The 17,400-nt window shown below is 37.6% G+C and overlaps 1 protein-coding gene across 1 annotated transcript in view; it reads right to left on the bottom strand.

Moving 5' to 3' along the window:
* The window catches only part of NEDD4 (neural precursor cell expressed, developmentally down-regulated 4, E3 ubiquitin protein ligase), a 105,016-nt gene that overhangs the window by 67,112 nt on the left and 20,504 nt on the right, over positions 1 to 17,400 (bottom strand). The window contains exon 5 of the mRNA XM_004687767.2: positions 4,948 to 5,001. Coding sequence (XP_004687824.1) covers positions 4,948 to 5,001 — 54 coding nt within the window. The remainder of the gene's footprint in view (positions 1 to 4,947; positions 5,002 to 17,400) is intronic.

Here is a 17,400-nt window from a genome sequence, read left to right as displayed (position 1 = left end):
AGAGGAAAAAGCAGTAGGGTGGGGGAATCTAACAGATAATGGTTATCCCCAGGGTTGGAGGAGGATCTAACACATAATGGTGTTTTTTTTTTTTTAAATGTTGTTTAACCAAAAAAAAATGTTAACAGAATTATGTGTACTTTCTAGAACTGCTGAGTTTAAAATATTTTGTTGTGTTTTATGTTTCTTTTTTAATTATGTTTATTGAGGTGACATTGGGTTACAACACTATGATTTGTGGGTATAGGCTCACAAGTCTACAAATGTATGTTACCACACCACACTTACCACCAAAGCACCAATAATCATCTACACAATCCACAGGGCACCCTCCCCCTTTTGCTCCCCTGAGTTTTAATTCCAGAGAGGATGAACAGATTGCATTGATAACTCTGATTTGGATTGCACAGATATGTACCACCCTTTTATAACAGTTATGCATAGAATCTAGGGAATCCAGGCTACAACAGCCCTTTAGTGAAGCATGTGCCAAAAGCAGGGTGTCAACCCTAAACTTAAGTGAAAAACATTTGGAGGCTGGTTGCAGCTCATCTGGGAGAAATACTATGAAATTTCATATTCTGAAACAGAGCAGATACATTTTAGGATTCGATTGATACCCCATATTTTAAGATGTTTGGTTACTGATTATCTACACAGAAGAGGTGATTGTCTACATGTCATGGGTATGCTCTGGATAATACTAATTGTTTACTAGAATTTTAAATGCTCATGGCCAGAGGGAGGATCATCTGTCTTGGTCCAAGTGTTTGGTCAAAAACCAGTCTAGATGGTGCTATTTTTATTTTTTTAGCTTAACACTTTAATCAACAGATATTGAGTAATTACCTTCGGTAATGGAGTGGGGCTTACCCAAACCTTTAACTGCTGTAAGTGGAAAAACTGAGGTTTCCCAAATTCTGCCTCAAGACTACACTACGAAACCCTGCCTGAGTTTCCAGACTCAATGCTAATATCAACTCTTCCACATGCCAGCCTTCCCCACAGACTTCAGACTTGTCAGCTTCCTTAAAACAAATCATACTCTTCCCTTCACCCCATCTCCCTGCCTGCTCTCTCCATCTACTATGAGATTGCTGATATAGGCACTACTAAAGCTAACATCTCCACCCCAAACACAGAATACGTATATCTCCTAATTCAGAGTCTGGATGTGTGGGGGTGATATCCCTTATTAGGTCAATGACAGAGGCACTGCTATTACTCTGGTGGGTAGAATTCTTCTAAAGGCACATCTTTCTGTAATAGCCCAGCATTACCCATAGCACCACAATTATCACCATCACCAAAGACCATAGTTCATAAACCTTAGGTATGAAAATTGAAGAAAAGAAATGCCTACCCTTCTTCTAAAATAAGTATCACTTACATTGAGAACAGTTTCCGGAATGAAAATTGAAACTGAAATTTTCTTTGCTTGAAATTATCTGTGCTCTTCCTGCTACATTGCCAAGCAAATTTGCAAGGAAAAGGATGTGTTCTTAGTTTAGTTATAAATGCTGCTGCAGGAAGATAAAGATTAAATGCCATGCACAGTACACAGGTCATTTGGTGCCATAAAATCAAATCTGTTATTCCACCACAGGCAACAGTTTCTATCATCTCAGGTGGTATGGACACTTCAATTATCTACTGGTAAAGCAACAAATCAGAGGATCAGAATGATGTACACTACCCTGTTCTAATCTTCTGTTTGCTAGTAAAGGGAGCATCTTGAGAAAAGCCATATTTAGAATGTAAGCAAAGTATTTAACACAGTAGAGAACCTAAATAGCATACCTGAGTAATACAAAAATATGGTATTAGAGAGAAGTAAGTACAAGAGTCCATAAATGTTAAAAACACATTATATTGGGCCCTCACGAATGGTGTAGCTGGCCAAAGCACAGCACTGCAAGCCACAGCCGCAGCTTCAGTGTGAATTTGATCCCCACTGGAGGTAACCTGCATGGCTCAGACCTCTCCTGTCTCACCCGCTGCTTCCCTCAGCAGTGTACTTTGTCAGTCAGCCTGTTCTGTTCCCCACTCTGTCTCTGGTGACTTCTCTCACCACCCCTGCACCTCTGGCCTGTACCCCAATTCTCTATGTATAAATAAATAAATCTTAAAAAAAAACACTATATTTGTATCAAGATGAATTTTTAAAAATAATTTCATAGCACTGTCTCACTTTATGCTTACAATATAATTATGAGACAAGCAGGGCAAATATTGCTATCCTCACTTTTTTAATATAAGAAAATAGCTTCAGAAGGTTAGAAACTACTGTGTACCAACCACAGGAATAGAACAGTATAGGAATTGGCAATATCCTGAACAGTGTACAATTTTTTCTTTTGTTTTAGTTTTAATGGTTTAAAACATGTTTATGTATCATGTTTATAACTCTAGAAGTATCATACTGTTAAAGACAGAGGCAATGTTTTTTCCTTTTGTCATGACATCAAGTATAGGATATATATGCACAGACACAGTAGATTACATATATACATAGTAGATGTTCAAGGAGTACGAATGCACTGATCATTATATGGCAATTATCACTTCTGGCAATAAAGAATCACAGCATACTAAAGCTACTGGCAAATGACTAAGCAAAGTGGAAAACTATCCCTCCTGGTGGGCAACATGCAAATAACTCCAATATAACAGTTCACCAACAGTGCTAACAAGAATAAGGGGAGATTCACATCAGTGCCAGTAACAACAGGAAAATCAACACAGTAACAGCATGCCTCAGCACTTCAACCTCCAAACATGTATAGTAAGTTACACTCATTTATGTACATCAGAAGACATAGTAAGAATGTTTATTAATTGGTACAAGCAAAAAAAATGAAAACACTAATATCAATAAGAGATAAATTCATAATATATACATACTCTTATGGAAGACAAATTAAGGTAGTCTGGCATTTGTAGATGATGAAAATATTTTTTGCAGCAAAGTGAAAATCAGTCTTACAAATACAACACTAGGCCCTCCCTGGTGGCGCAGCGGGTTAAAGCACTGCACTAAGAAGCCAGAGCCACTTCCTCATGAGTTCGATTCCCGCCTGCCCCGGAGGTGACCACATGGCGTGGCAGACCTCTCCTGGCCCGCCCGCTGCTCCCCTCAGCAGTGTACTTCGTTGATCTGCCTGTTTTGCTCCCCGCTCTGTCTCTGGTGAAGCCTCTCACCGCCCCTGAGCCTCTGGCCTGTACCCCAGTTCTGTATGTACAAATAAATAAATCTTTAAAAAAAAAAAAATACAACACTAAAAGTCATGTTACAAAGAATATATTCCAAACGAGATTATTTTAATGGATTCAAAAATGAAAAAGGAAACTATGTTTTTCCATTTACACCTATATACATGATAAAAATTTTTTAGAAAAGCAAAGAAGAAAAAGAGATATTTTGGGGGCAGAGGTATACCGGGATTTTGAAGATTTGATAATGTTCTAATTCTTAAGTGTATAAATATTTGTCTTACTATTTAAAACATAATTGATATTATATATATTTGTGTACATTTATTTCCTCATTACTACAAACACCAGGACTAAATTTCATCTGGTCCCCTCCAGAAGGAGACCACCTGTAGAGGCAAGGCAAACAAATGAAAATATTTCCTATTCAAAAGACAAAGCAAAATTAGAGAAAACAGAAAGTTCTGACCACAGCAGACAACCAAATCATCATCTGTCATTCAGCTTTAAAGAATCAGACTGCAAATAGTGATGAATAATCTCTTTTTGCAGCAAAAGAGCACCTTGGCTTATGTGTTAATAGACATTGTTTGCAATATCTTCAATTAGTATAGCTGTCATAACTTGAGGGAGAAAAAGGATTTTGTGTAAACTCACACTTAAAACAACTTCTTAAAAAACCAGTTCCTTTGTTAGCGAAAAACAAATACAACTGTTCAATGTCAGTTTTGGTGCTTTTGTTTATGACTGATAAGCTCTGAACATACAGCACTATTTTTATACCTTCAGTTATCTTTCAGGTTAAAACATAAATGTTAGACGGGTAAAATGGTGAGGTGGAGACAATTGTTTTGCCCCTTCATGGTGCTTCATTCCACCTTTACTTTCTCCTCCCAGTAAACCATCCTGGTTGTCAATTCTGAACAGATTATCTGAACTTATTCAAGCCCAGTTGTGACCAGAGATGGCAGGCTAGCTGGCCTTTGTCTTCACTGCCTGCTCAGTCCTCCATGGATCCTGGTCAGCTGTCCCAGGACCCTTTAATTAGAACTCCCAAATGTCCCAAAGACATTTGAATTAGAATTCCAGAGACAAATTTAGGAAAAGGGTAGGACTTCAAGATAGTCTTAAGGAAATCAGGAATCAGAACTGTCCTTTTATAAAAATAAAATCAGGCTTAACTTTGTTTTTGGCCTCTGTAAGGCTGGTAATGCTTTAGAGAACTCTATCAATTGAAGGTTTCTTTTGTAACAGAGTGGGGATAAAAGAGTAAACTGGAATTTGTGACTGGACAGAAGAGCCCAGTGGCATGACAAGGCATAAATGAAGACACTCTAGAAGCTTCTCTGGGCCTGGGACAGCTGACCAGGGTACGTAGAGAAGTGAGCAAGCAGGCAGTAAAGACAGAGACCAGATAGCCTGCCATCTCTGGTCACAACTAGCCTTGAATTAGGTCAGATAATCTGTTCAGAATTGACAACCAGGATGGATTCCTGGGAGGAGAAAGTGAAGGTAGAATACAGCACCAGCAAGGGGCAAAACAACGTCTCCACCTCACCGCTTCACCCATAGCCTCCACAACTATGCCAAATCATCTCTCATCATATTCCCAACCCATTTTTCCTTCCTGCTCTACTGAAATATACTCTTGTGTTATAAAATATACTTATATATTATATACTAAATATTTAGTATATTTAGTATGAAGCTGTAATTCACACTAATATCACTCACCAATCGATTTTCATCAAATACTTCAAAAAGAAGCCGGTGCTGCTGAGGATGAACCTAAGTAAGAAAAACATAATTTTCTGTAAGTTCTAGTGACCAACCCACAAATAGTGAGAAATAAATGCTTGGAAAATGTTGCCATTTTCAATTCCTATCATTTTCACATATTTTAAGTTACAGGAGATACTTAGTATAAACTCAGATATGTAGCATCCTATCACCCATTTCCTAGTACAATAGTTTAATTGTAAGAACAAAGTAGATTTTCCCCTATTTTTTTCTAAAATAGAATGAAAGTAAAATAAATTATAAAAAAATACTTAAGAACTTAAAAACAGGGCCCTCCCTGGTGGCACAACAGGTTAAAGCACAGCACTATGAAGCTATCCATGGCCACTGCAGCAGGAGTTCAATACCCAGCCAGGGAGGTGACCCACATGGCAGAGCAGACCTTTCCTGTCTCACCCACTGCTCCATCCTCAGCATGTGCACATGCTCCATTTACCCTCCACTTAAGCCCAGTGTTTCCCGATTTTTTTCCTCCATCCCCTTTCTGCTCCCCACCTAGCCTTCTGGGAACCAAGATGGTTTTCATAAGAGATATTTCTCTTATATTTTGACAGTTTGTTTACTTTGCTTATTTGTACTTGCAAATGAGTGAAACTGTCCAATAACTCTTGTACTTTCTGACTTATTTCACTTAGCATGATCACCTTAAGTCCACCCCAACAGACAGTGCCCCAAAACATACATTCATCTTTTTTAATAGCTGAGTATTATCCTTTATCTTTCTTTATCCAGATGTCCATGGATGAGCATTTAGGTTGGTTCTATATCTTTACTATTGTGAACAAAGTGAACTATCTATGAACAAAGGTGTGTACAAGTCATCTTTTGTTAATATTGTCATATTCTTTGGATAAATAGCTAGAGGTGGCATTGCTAGATTATATGGTGTTTCCACTTTTATTTATGTAAGTAATTGCCATACTGGTTGCACCAAATCACATTCCCACCAAAGTGGATGAGCATTCCTTTTATCTACCATTTGTTGTTTCCAGTCTTTTTTTTTTTTTTTTTTTTATTCGTACAGAACTGGGGTACAGGCCAGAGATGCGGAGGGTGAGAGGGTTCACCAGAGACAGAGCGGGGAGCAGAACAGGCAGATCGACTAAGTACACTGCTGAGGGGAGCAGCGGGCGGGTCAGGAGAGGTCTGCCACGCCATGTGGTCACCTCCAGGGCAGGCGGGGATCGAACTCATGCGGAAGTGGCTTTAGTTTCTCAGTGCAGTGCTTTAACCCGCTGCGCCACCAGGGAGGGCCCTGTTTCCAGTCTTTTTTAATGTTTGCTTTGCTTACAATTCATTAAGCTGTAATGAATTCTGGTTTTGAGTGACACTTCCTTTATGTGATATGTGGTGCTGTATAGCATTGTTTTTTGAGATGTGATTATTTAGTTCTGCATATTTTTCAATTGGATTATTTTTTCTGTTGTTATGTTATATGAATTTTTAAAATATTTGTTTATATATGCATACAAAAGGGGTATAGATCAGAGGTGTAGAGTGTGAGAGGATTCACCAGAGACAGAGTGGAGAGCAGAACAGGCAGATTTACTGAAATACACTGCTGAGGGGAGCAGTGGGAGAGACAGGAGAGGTTTGCTGCACCATGTGGGTCCTTTTCTGGCTGGGGACCAAACTCATGCTGCAGTGGTTTTGAATAACTTCAGAGTTCTGAGATGTAATCACTTGCACTACCACGGAAGTCCCTGTATGTATTTTTAAATGCATTTTAGAATTGAAGCCCTTGGACATGTGATATGCAGTCCATCGGCTGCTTTTTGCTCAGGAGGTGGTTCCACTTGAAATGCATGGCCTTTCTAGTTTGATATTGTTCCATCTGTTTATTTTTGCTTTTGTTTTTCTCATTGTTGGAGGTCTGTCCTCAAATACATCTACAGTTGAGGTCAAGGAACATTTTACCTATGTTATCTTTTCAGGTCTTACATCCAAGTCTTTAAATCATTTAGAATTCATTTTTGTGTACACAGTTGAATAATGATCTAGTTTTTCTTTTTTCTTTTTTGCATCTGTCCAAGTTTCTCAACACCACTCATTAAAGCGGCTTTCCTTTTCCCTATTGTAAGGTATGGCTACTTGTTAAAAATTAACCTTATTTCCTTCCTTCTACTGATTTATGTATGTGTTTATTTGTTTTACTTGGTTCTTTCAGTGTAAACTTTTCTTATTTCAGCATTTTTCTTCTTTACAGGAATTATTCAAGTGGATACCTATTTAATCTCCACAAGTTAGGCGGTTTTCTAGTTTGGTTTCTAAGCTTATATCTAATTTTCTATCATTTCCATCACTGATCAGAAAAGATGCTTTATAAAACTTCAACTGTGATAAGATTTTTAAGACATGTGTGTCACAGCGTAAGATCTATCCTTTATAATGTTCCATATACACTTAAGAATGTATATTCATTTATTTTGGGATGTAAGACTCTGTATATGTGCAATAAGTCCTTCTGATCCATTACTTCATTTAAGGTCATTCTCTCCATATATAAGTTCTATATAGATGATCTATTTAGTGATATAATTGGTGTGTTGAAATCCCCTGTTATTGTATTGCTGTCAATGTGTTGTTTTGGGTCTGTTGCTAGTTGTTTTGGATTTTTGGGTATATCTGTGATGGGGTGTAAACACTGATGACATGTATCACTTCTTGATGAACAGTTCCATCAATCACTATATAGTGCTATCTTTATCATGAATTAGCAAATTGGGCTGAAAGTCTAATTTGAGAATAGCAGTTGCTGCCTCTCTTCTATGTTACTAGGCAAATACAGCTAGTGGGCAAAATTTAGTCAGCCACCACTTTTTTTTATTACCCATAAGAATATGTTATATATTTTAAATGGTTATACTTTAATTTTTTAATTTTTATTGTTTTTACATAATTCTTCATTTTGTACATTTTCCCATCTCAGTCGTAATCCCCATGGGCTTCCCATCACCAATTCACTGTGTACCATCATCACAGCCCACAGAGTACACAGTGGAAAGTGTATTCTTCCCACCCCATTCCTCCTCCCACCCTCATAAAATTTATGTCTCTGATTTATACTTTAAATGGATATGTATCTACATACTAGCCTTGATTTTTGCCTCCTGGCTTGTGATCCCTAAAAAATTTACTATCACTTAAGAAAGTTTACTAACCTAGACCGTAAGTCATTTACTATATATTAACTTAACTTTTCTCCTATGGGTCTAGCAGGGTATTTCATAAGACCATCTGGGAAATGTGAGAAAATAGTCCCTCAAATCAGTTTTTGTGTTCTGTAGTTCAATAAGGAACTCTGATTGAGAGTCTGGGGGACCTTGCATCCAACTTGTTGAAACCCCCATACAATAACAGAAACAAAGGTAAGAAAATTATTATAAATAATTCACACACAAAAAAATTCAGAATTGAAGAGAAACTGAAAGACTTTACATTTGAATGCATATCAAAGTCTAACCACAGTGAATTTTTAAATTTTAAAACTGTTTTTTAAAAATACATATGGCATGGTGTATCATTGTGAAATCTTAAAACAGTAATGTAATCATCATATTTCACTGAGAAACAGAGAGGGATCATCCACAAATGAACAAGAACCAGATTTCTCAATAGCAACACAGTGCTCAAAGGTTGATAAAACAATGCCTCAAGTTTCTGAGGAAAATATATTTTCAACCTAGAATGCTACTATGGGTCAAACTGTAGCCAAAGCAGCTATAATTAGAAGTTAACTGACTTGTATCAGCTGCTCAGCATTATGGGAATAATGACCAGAATAACAAATAGAAACTGTTAAAAAGTGGTTCCTTCTGGGAAGTGAGAACAAGAGACAAGAGGATGAGGCATCAGAACCTGCTGCTATTCATTATCTGATTTGTCAGCTATTTGTATGTTTTCTTAATGAAGTAATTTTTTTTCTAAAAATAAGGGTAAAGTTATGATCCCCAAAATAGAGTCCCTTATTTTTTACAAGAAAAATGAAAGCAGATAAAACAAAAATTAAAATTCCAGTGATAGATTTTCTGACAGGAAAATAAGTGTGCAAGTCGACAAAGGTATAAAGGAGTAGAGAAAAGGCTTGACAGAGGAGTAGTCACATTTTCAAAGAAAAAATGTACTGATAAGTGTCAATCTATTTTTACAGTGTACATAAAGAGCTTAAAGCAATGTTTCTAGAAATTTTGCTCTTGGGTGAAGGAAAAAACCATGTGGGCACACTAAAACAAAAAAAAACATTAAAATATCACTCACACATCATACAATAGACTTATTTAAACTGTAAAACTCAATGATTTTTAATATATTTGCAGTGTTCTGACATCACATCTGAACATTGTACCTCAGAAAGAGGTACAGCAGATGCCCTCTCAAACTCCTGATTCACAGGCCAACTGTAATCCACTATGTATCTCTACAGACTTGCCTATTCTGGACATTTAATATAAATTATGGCTTACAATGTGTGCTTTTGTAATTGGTTTCTTTCACTTACCATGTTTTCAAGGTTCATCTGGGTTGCAGCATGTTGGCAGTATTAATTTCTTACATGAATAATATCCCAATATAAGGATATACCCCATTTCTTTTTTTTCTTTTTTTTTTTTTAAAGATTTATTTATTTGTGCATACAGAACTGGGGTACAGGCCAGAAGCTCAGGGGCGGCGAGAGTCTTCACCAGAGACAGAGTGGGGAGCAGAACAGGCAGATGGACGAAGTACACTGCTGAGGGGAGCAGCGGGCGGGTCAGGAGAGGTCTGCCGCGCCATGTGGTCACCTCCCGGGCAGGCGGGAATCGAACTCATGCGGAAGCGGCTTTAGGTTCTCAGTACTGTGCTTTAACCCGCTGCGCCAACAGGGAGGGCCCTACCCCATTTCTTTATCCACTCATCTGTTGATAGACATTTGAGTGTTTCCTGCTATTTTAGACTATAATGAATAACATCATTATGACCTTTTATGTGTAAATTTTTCTGTGGACATATTTACTAAGTACAATTTAAGAAAACTGTGTAAAAAGTTAAATGAATATGTTTTTAAGCATTATATAAATAAAAAATGCCTTGGCATTTTTATTTACATGTTTTATGTTTTCTACTTTATCTATTCAGATAATCAGATCTAATCAATTAATCTAAAAATAAATTATACATATATAACCTTGAGGTGAAAAACCCTAACAGAAAAAATATAAATTAGTGAATCATAATTTTCATCCTTGCCAACTCTCAGAGAAAATACTGCAGTTTCTTAAGTTTCTTCAGAAGTATTTTATGGAAATACCAGCATGAGAGATTTTTTAAAAATTTGTTTTTAAACAAATAGGTGTATCATATACACAATATATTATGTTGTTCCTTCACTTAATATTTTGAAACTACAGCTCTATCAATACATATACCTCTATCTCTTTTTAAATACCTGGGCGTACTTTATTAATGGGGTAATGAAATGGCTAATGAAATTCTGATTTTATTCAAATATTGGGTGACAATGTGTGTGAGGATTGGATGCTCCCTCCTCATCCCCACCCAGAGCTGAATCCTGAATCTTCCAAGCCTCACCATGATTCTACTCACCAATGACAAAGTCAGAAATGCCCACATGTCATAATTCTGGCTCAAGAGATGTCAATCAGTCTCCCATGAAGGGAGGCATTACTTTAGCAAAAGGGTTTTTCATCTTTTAAAAGAAACTTGAGGGAAGCCTCCCCACCCTTTTCTGCCTTTGGACGTCATCCTGGGAAGATAAGACATTTGGAACTGTGGCAGGCATCTTGTAACCATGGACAGAAAGCCAAGAGACTTCCAAAGAGGCTGGTCAGACAGCGCTCTTCAACGGCTACAGTAGCTAACCTTCCTCTTTGCTTCATGGCATTACACATAAATGTGTTATTATTTGTGCCAATATCTGTTGTTACTTCAAGACTGTTGGTGGAAGCTGGAAGCAACCTAAACAATACTCTTCCTCAGAAGAGTCTTCCCTAAATGCTTCAGATTTAGGGATTACCCTAAATGCCCTATTGTGCTTTTGATAGTCACTCCCTGGTGTTTTTCCTTCATAATGCTCTCAGCCTACTGGTAGTTATTTTGAGAAATATTTTCTTAGTGATTCACAATTAGTTTTATCAAGGGTGGGGATATGGCCATCTAATTAACAAGCATAAGCAGAGTGACTGGGAAACAAGTACAGAAAAATATCACCCACCCCCTTTTTTGTGGAGGTGGTAGAGTATAAAAATATAGATAAAAACACACTAGGGGAAAAATACCAGAAGATCACAAAATTGGTGGTTCATAGATATGAAATTATGGCTGATTTTTATTCTCTTTTTAAAAATATCTACCAGGTATGAGTTCTATTGCTCTGTAACATAAAACAAACTTAGCCATGAGCATTATATGATGAAGAGTCATGCTGAAATACAAATGAAAACCGTGGGGCTTAGGGAATGGAGTGGAGCTGTCTTCTTCACATGCTCACTGTGCTGCTTGTGCAAAGAGAACCTAGTGTGTACACTGTAGCCAAAGCCTGACTTTCTTCCCTCCTGTAACTTCCCCCTCAGACATAGCTGAGTAACTACAGGTGCAGTTCTTACAATAATTTACTATGAAGCACTAACTTTAATTTGAAAACGCCCCTATTTATTAATCTACCAATAACAGTTCTCCACAAAAACCTTCTTTGAACTTTGTTTTCTCAAAGCTATAAAAGCTCCCTTCAACTCCTGACCACAATTTCCATTTGGCCAAATGCCCAATAACCAAGCTTTTACTGTAATATATCATCTCAATAGGCATTTTTATGTGAATACATTCAGTTGAAAACATTTTGTACTATCTATAAATAATGATACAAATGACTAAGGAAAATAGGGGGCTACAGAAAGTACTAAATCACTGTATTTTCAGTTATTTTTCTAGCTTTGATGAATTAGCATTGTTCCACACCAATTTATCTAGCTATCCTTCCAATCTATTTGCAAGGTCTCTGACAAAAATAGATGTGCAACTTAGAATCCTATAATAAAATAATGCCAGAAAGAACACTATGAAATTATGGTAAAGGGAACAATGACTAAAATGCAGTAGTAGAGTCCTGACTCTGATTAATCATTTACAAATGGCATTTTTCCTTATTTTTGTGATAGCATCTGCATCCTTTCTAATAGGAAATCAAGATAATCAAAAATAATGGAAGATTTTCTTAATTACAATTATTCAAATTTAACTTTAATGACAATTTTAATTCTGCTAGCAGTATCCCTTATTTGTACTCATAGTGGCTTTTATATATTTTTGGCTTTTTTATTTCACATGTCTTTTTTTTTTTTTTTAATTAAAGTAACACTGGTTTACAACCCTGCAGATGACTCAGAAATGTAAGATGCCCCTGCTTCAGGTGTATGCTACCACACAACATTCATCACTCAGAGTCCTCATCAAATGTGTTCACTTTAACTAAGTTGTTGAAATTATTATGACATAAAATTGTTCAATTACCTAATTTTTTAAAATAGCTGAATAATGTGCCTTTCATTCTTGACTGGCTAGTTGAGCTTGCTTTCTTGCTTATTTTGGCTAGCTGTGGCATATCAATTTAATTACTTTTTTCAAAGAATCACATTTGATTTAACTTATTTTTCCTACTTTTGATTCATTTATTTTCATTTTTCCTTTTTTTTTTTGCTTAAGGTAGAAATTTAAATCATTGCTTTTGACTATTTTCTTTTGTATATGAACATTTAAAAGTGTAAATTTCTTTCTAAACACTGAGTTAGCTCACTCCATATTTTGATGTCATAATGTTTTCTAATTTTCCTTATTTCTTTTTTGATCCATCTCAAAAAAGCATGCTGCTTGGTTTCCAAGTATTTGTGAGTTTTCCAGATATAACTGTGTTACTGAATTCTATTTTAAGTCTGTTGTTGTCAGAGAACATATTCTGTTGAATGTCAAGCCTTTTTAAACATACCCAGACCACCCAATCTATGGTCTACATTGGTGATCACCCATGGACATAGGAAGAATGTTTACTATTCAGGTATGAGATTAGAGTACTTTTTTTTTAGATTTATTTATTTATGCATACAAGAAATGTGCTGTGGGCCAGAGGTGTGGGGGTGTTGAGGGGTGGTGAGAGGATTCACCAGAGATAGAGTTGGTAACAGAACAGGCAGACCTACTGAAATACACTGCTGAGGGGAGGAGCAGGTGAGACAGGAGAAGTCTGCTGCATTATGTAGGTCAGCACCATGGCCAGGAATCAAACTCATGCCACAGGGGCTAGTGATAGCTTGGTAGCACCGAGACTTTAACCCCTGTGCCACCAGGGAGGCCCCAAGATGTAGAGTTCTGTTCACACCAGTGGGTAGATCAACAGTGTTGTTCAAACTTTTTATGTAGTCTTTTTGTCTACGTTTATCAATTACTGAGAAATTATAAAATCAACGATTCTAGATTTATTTTTCAAGTAAATGCTGTCAATATTACTAAATAATTTTGAAGTTCTATTAACAGATGTATATACTTGATATATAATAACACTTCTTGATGAATAAACCCTTTTATGGTCATGAGATGCTCTCTTTACATCTGGCAATGATCTCTGTCCAGAAAACTATTTCATTTCATGTTAATACAGTGAGCACAGGGCTGTTTTGATTTGTTTTGTATTTGGCTTAGTGTTTGCATGGTCTTTTTCTGCACTTTTACTTTCAAACTATTTCATCATTCTCCAACCATGTCTCCTGTTGATAGCAATGAGTTGAATGTTATTTTTTAATTACTGATTGTTGGCTTTACTACTATTACTTTCTGTTTCTTTTCTATTTGTCTTTATTCCTTTCTTTTCTTTCCTTTCCTTTTGTCTTTAAAAAGACTAAGTATTTTTGAATATTCATTTTATTTCCTTTATTGGATTTTTATCTATAATGTTTTGTTTTAATTTTTTATGGGTACTCTAGGATTCCAACAAGTATTCTTGAACCTCAGGATCCTAATGACCACAGTACAGACACTCAATTCTCACAAGAACCTGCTGAGAGACACACAGGTGACTCTGAATCTGCCCTAGTTATATTCTTCTTGCTTGCTCCCAAAAACTGGGTGTAGTGGGGGTTCAAGACTAGCCTTTCTTTCCCAAGAATGAACCTTACCTAATATACAACCTTCACTTGGAGTCACCCCATCAGCTTGAACAAGAGAGACTTTGTCAGAATGGAGCTGCAGTGTGAGCCTCCTTCTGCCCATACCTACTGTTCTTACATGGGTGGTAGACCTGCTGTTAGATGAGAAGGCTCTCTCCATCTGTTGTTCATCCTCCCATTTTAACCCTCAGCTACTTCTCCAATAAACTTCTAATGCCATCTTGGTATCTATATCTTAGAGATGGTGCTGGTGGTGGAGTTTGAGGACTAACCCACATCCAGCTGTTTGACAAGAAGTCCTCCATCCTGAGCAGAATGTGGGATACATACAGTCCATGACATAACGTGGTAAAGTTGATAGACTTGCAGAGCTCAGAGAGAGTTAATGCTCAGATACCTAGGTCTGCTATGTTAAAGTCAGGGTCCTGTCTGGGAAACCTGACATGCAGGATGGGAGGGCCTGGGGACATCTCCTGAGGATTTGGACTCTACAGCTGAATTCTCACAGCTTGTAGAGTAGAAGAGACCATTCCTCTATAATAAGAACTAGTAATTCAACCTTTGGAGGATGCAGAGAAAAACCCCCAGAATGCAATGCTTGATCAAACAGGCAAAACACAAACAAGAATTCATTGACTTTCTCAGGACATGGTCTGCTTGTCAAGGATCCCCTGAGATAAGACAAATTTGCTGCTAGGGTGTCCTAAAGCTTGAAAAAATAATGAACCAGTGCAAATGCATGACTTGTCCTGCCAGATGGCTGGCGGAAAAATAAATAGGCCAAGGGAAGTGTACGTGCTGGAATGTAGTATGTGTGTGTGTGTGTGTGTGTGTGTGTGTTTACATACACACCAACAAGACAACATCTATGTCCCATGGAAAAGCCCAAAGGACATACCCCTAACCATAGTCATCAGGGCTGTGTCAGTGTAAACAGAAGCAGCAGCACCAAGAACTGCAGTGGTGGCTCACTTCTGCAGGCCAGGACTGAGGTAGGAGACAGTAATAGAGCTGGACTTATTAATAGCCATGCAAAGGGATGATGTTCCCTTCTCCAATAATAGAGGTCAATTGGTGGCATTTAACTTCAGGACCAATGGGTTACAGTTGTCATAAAGACTGGCCAGGTTGGAGGGGTAGTGAAACCGATTTAACCTGCAGAGAATAAAGCATGACATACTCGGATCAAAACTGGCATGTGGTCAGCCAAGGTGCTTCTTATCACTGACAGTCATAAGGCAAGAGCAGAGAAGCAGTAGGCCAAGGACAGTTGCCCCTTTTAAAAAATTCAACCCTTGGGCCCTCCCTCGTGGTGCAATGGGTTAGGATGCTGGCACTGCAAGCTCCTCCCAACTTCTTCAATGAGAGTTCGATCCCCACTTGGGAGGTGACCCACATGGCACAGCAGACCTCTCCTGTCTTGCCCACGTCTCCCCTCAGCAGTGTGCTTCCTTGATCTGCCTGTCCTGCTCCGCATTCTGTCTCTGGTGAAGCCTCTCACCGCCCCTGCACCTCTGAGTGTGCCCCAGTTCTGTATGCATAAATAAATAAATCTTTTTTTAAAAAAAAATTCAATCCCTGTCCACTTCCCCAGTCTGAGCAATTTTCAGGTTGAAAGCCCACTGACTAAACAACTGGCCTTGTCTCTAGGATGAAGGACTCTGCATCAGTGTAGGAAGTATCTGTTTTAAAGACTCCCCTTCCTCCTCCAAAAACAGTATAGCCATTTTTTTGAGTGATTATATATTGGGAAAAATGAATACTTAAATATATTGAAGACTACTGGAATAGGGTCTGTGTAGATGCCTAAAAACCCAAAACACCACCACGGCTTCCATCTGAGAGTCAGAACCAACATGCATTTGATAACAGATGGAGAGCTGGCTGAAGTTCAGCTGAGTACACTGATGATATGGATTCACCTAGGAGTTATTTCCCAGGTTTTCAAGTATAAAATTGCAAGTTGCATGCCATGAGGTGGATCTCCACACCACCACAACTATCATCACATTGAACTCTTGCCTATAAGATAAGGACCATCATAGTAAGAAGCCCACATGGATGCTTCTGAAACTGTCCTCCCTCTGGTTAATATGGTGTATTTAAAACAATATTAACTGATATATGACAAAAGCACAAGCACAAAAGGTAAAACAAAAAATAAAACCATCAAAATTGAAAACTTTTGTGCTCCAGAGAATATCGGTAAAGTTAAAAGCCAACCCATAGAAAGAATAGAAGAAAATTTCGGCAAATCATGTATCTGACAAAAGACTCATTATCTAGTAATAGAAAGAACTATGACAATTCAATAATAAATAATTATAAAATGGGAAAAGGATATTTTTCCAAAGAAATATATACAACTATTTAAACTTTTATGAAAAGATGTTCAACATTGTTAGGCATCAAGTAAATGCAAATAAAAACCATCTCACACCCACTAGGAGAGCTATAAAAACAAGAGCTGGTGAAGATGTGGGGAAATTAGAATGTTGGTGGAATGTAAAATGGTATTACCACTTTGGAAAACAGTTTGGCTTTTGTCATTTCCTCATATGGTCCAGCAATTCCACATCTAGCCACATACCTTCAAAATAAAAAAACATATCCACACAAAAACCTGTACATAGATTTCACAGTACCCTTATTCATGAGAGTTAAAAATTGGAAACAGGCTCTCCCTGGTGGCGCAGTGGGTTAAGGCACAGCACTAAGAAGCTAAAGCCAGTTCAGCATGAGTTTGATCCCCAGCCCAGGAGGTGACACACATGGCATGGCAGACCTCTCCTCACCCACCCACTCACCCACTGCTCCCCTCAGCAGTGTCCTTCGTTGATCTGCCTGTCCTGTTCCCTAGTCTTCTCCAGTGAATCCTCTCACCGCACCTGCACCTCTGGCCTATACCCCAGTTCTGTATGAATAAATAAATCTTTAGTAAAAAAAGTGGAAACATCACAATTATCCATCAACTGATGCATGGATAAGCAAAGGGGGAAAATATAATATGGCAACAAAAAGAAGTACTAATGCATGCTAGAATATGAGTAAACCCTGAAAACAGCATGCTAAGTGAAAGAGGCCATGTACTATGTGAAATCATTTATAAGTAATGTCAAAAATAGATAAACATAAAAGACAGAAAGTAGACTGGTTGTGGCCTTAGGAAAAGGACAAATATTTGGGGAAAAATTAAGAGTGGCTGCTGGTAAGTTTTTCTTGTGATGATAAAAGT

Source organism: Condylura cristata, unplaced genomic scaffold (assembly GCF_000260355.1).
Source record: "Condylura cristata isolate star-nosed mole 26May11 unplaced genomic scaffold, ConCri1.0 scaffold00023, whole genome shotgun sequence".
Classification (NCBI taxonomy): Eukaryota; Metazoa; Chordata; class Mammalia; order Eulipotyphla; family Talpidae; genus Condylura; species Condylura cristata.
Note: the sequence above shows the minus strand (reverse complement) of the source record. Positions and strands in the feature narration are given on the sequence as shown.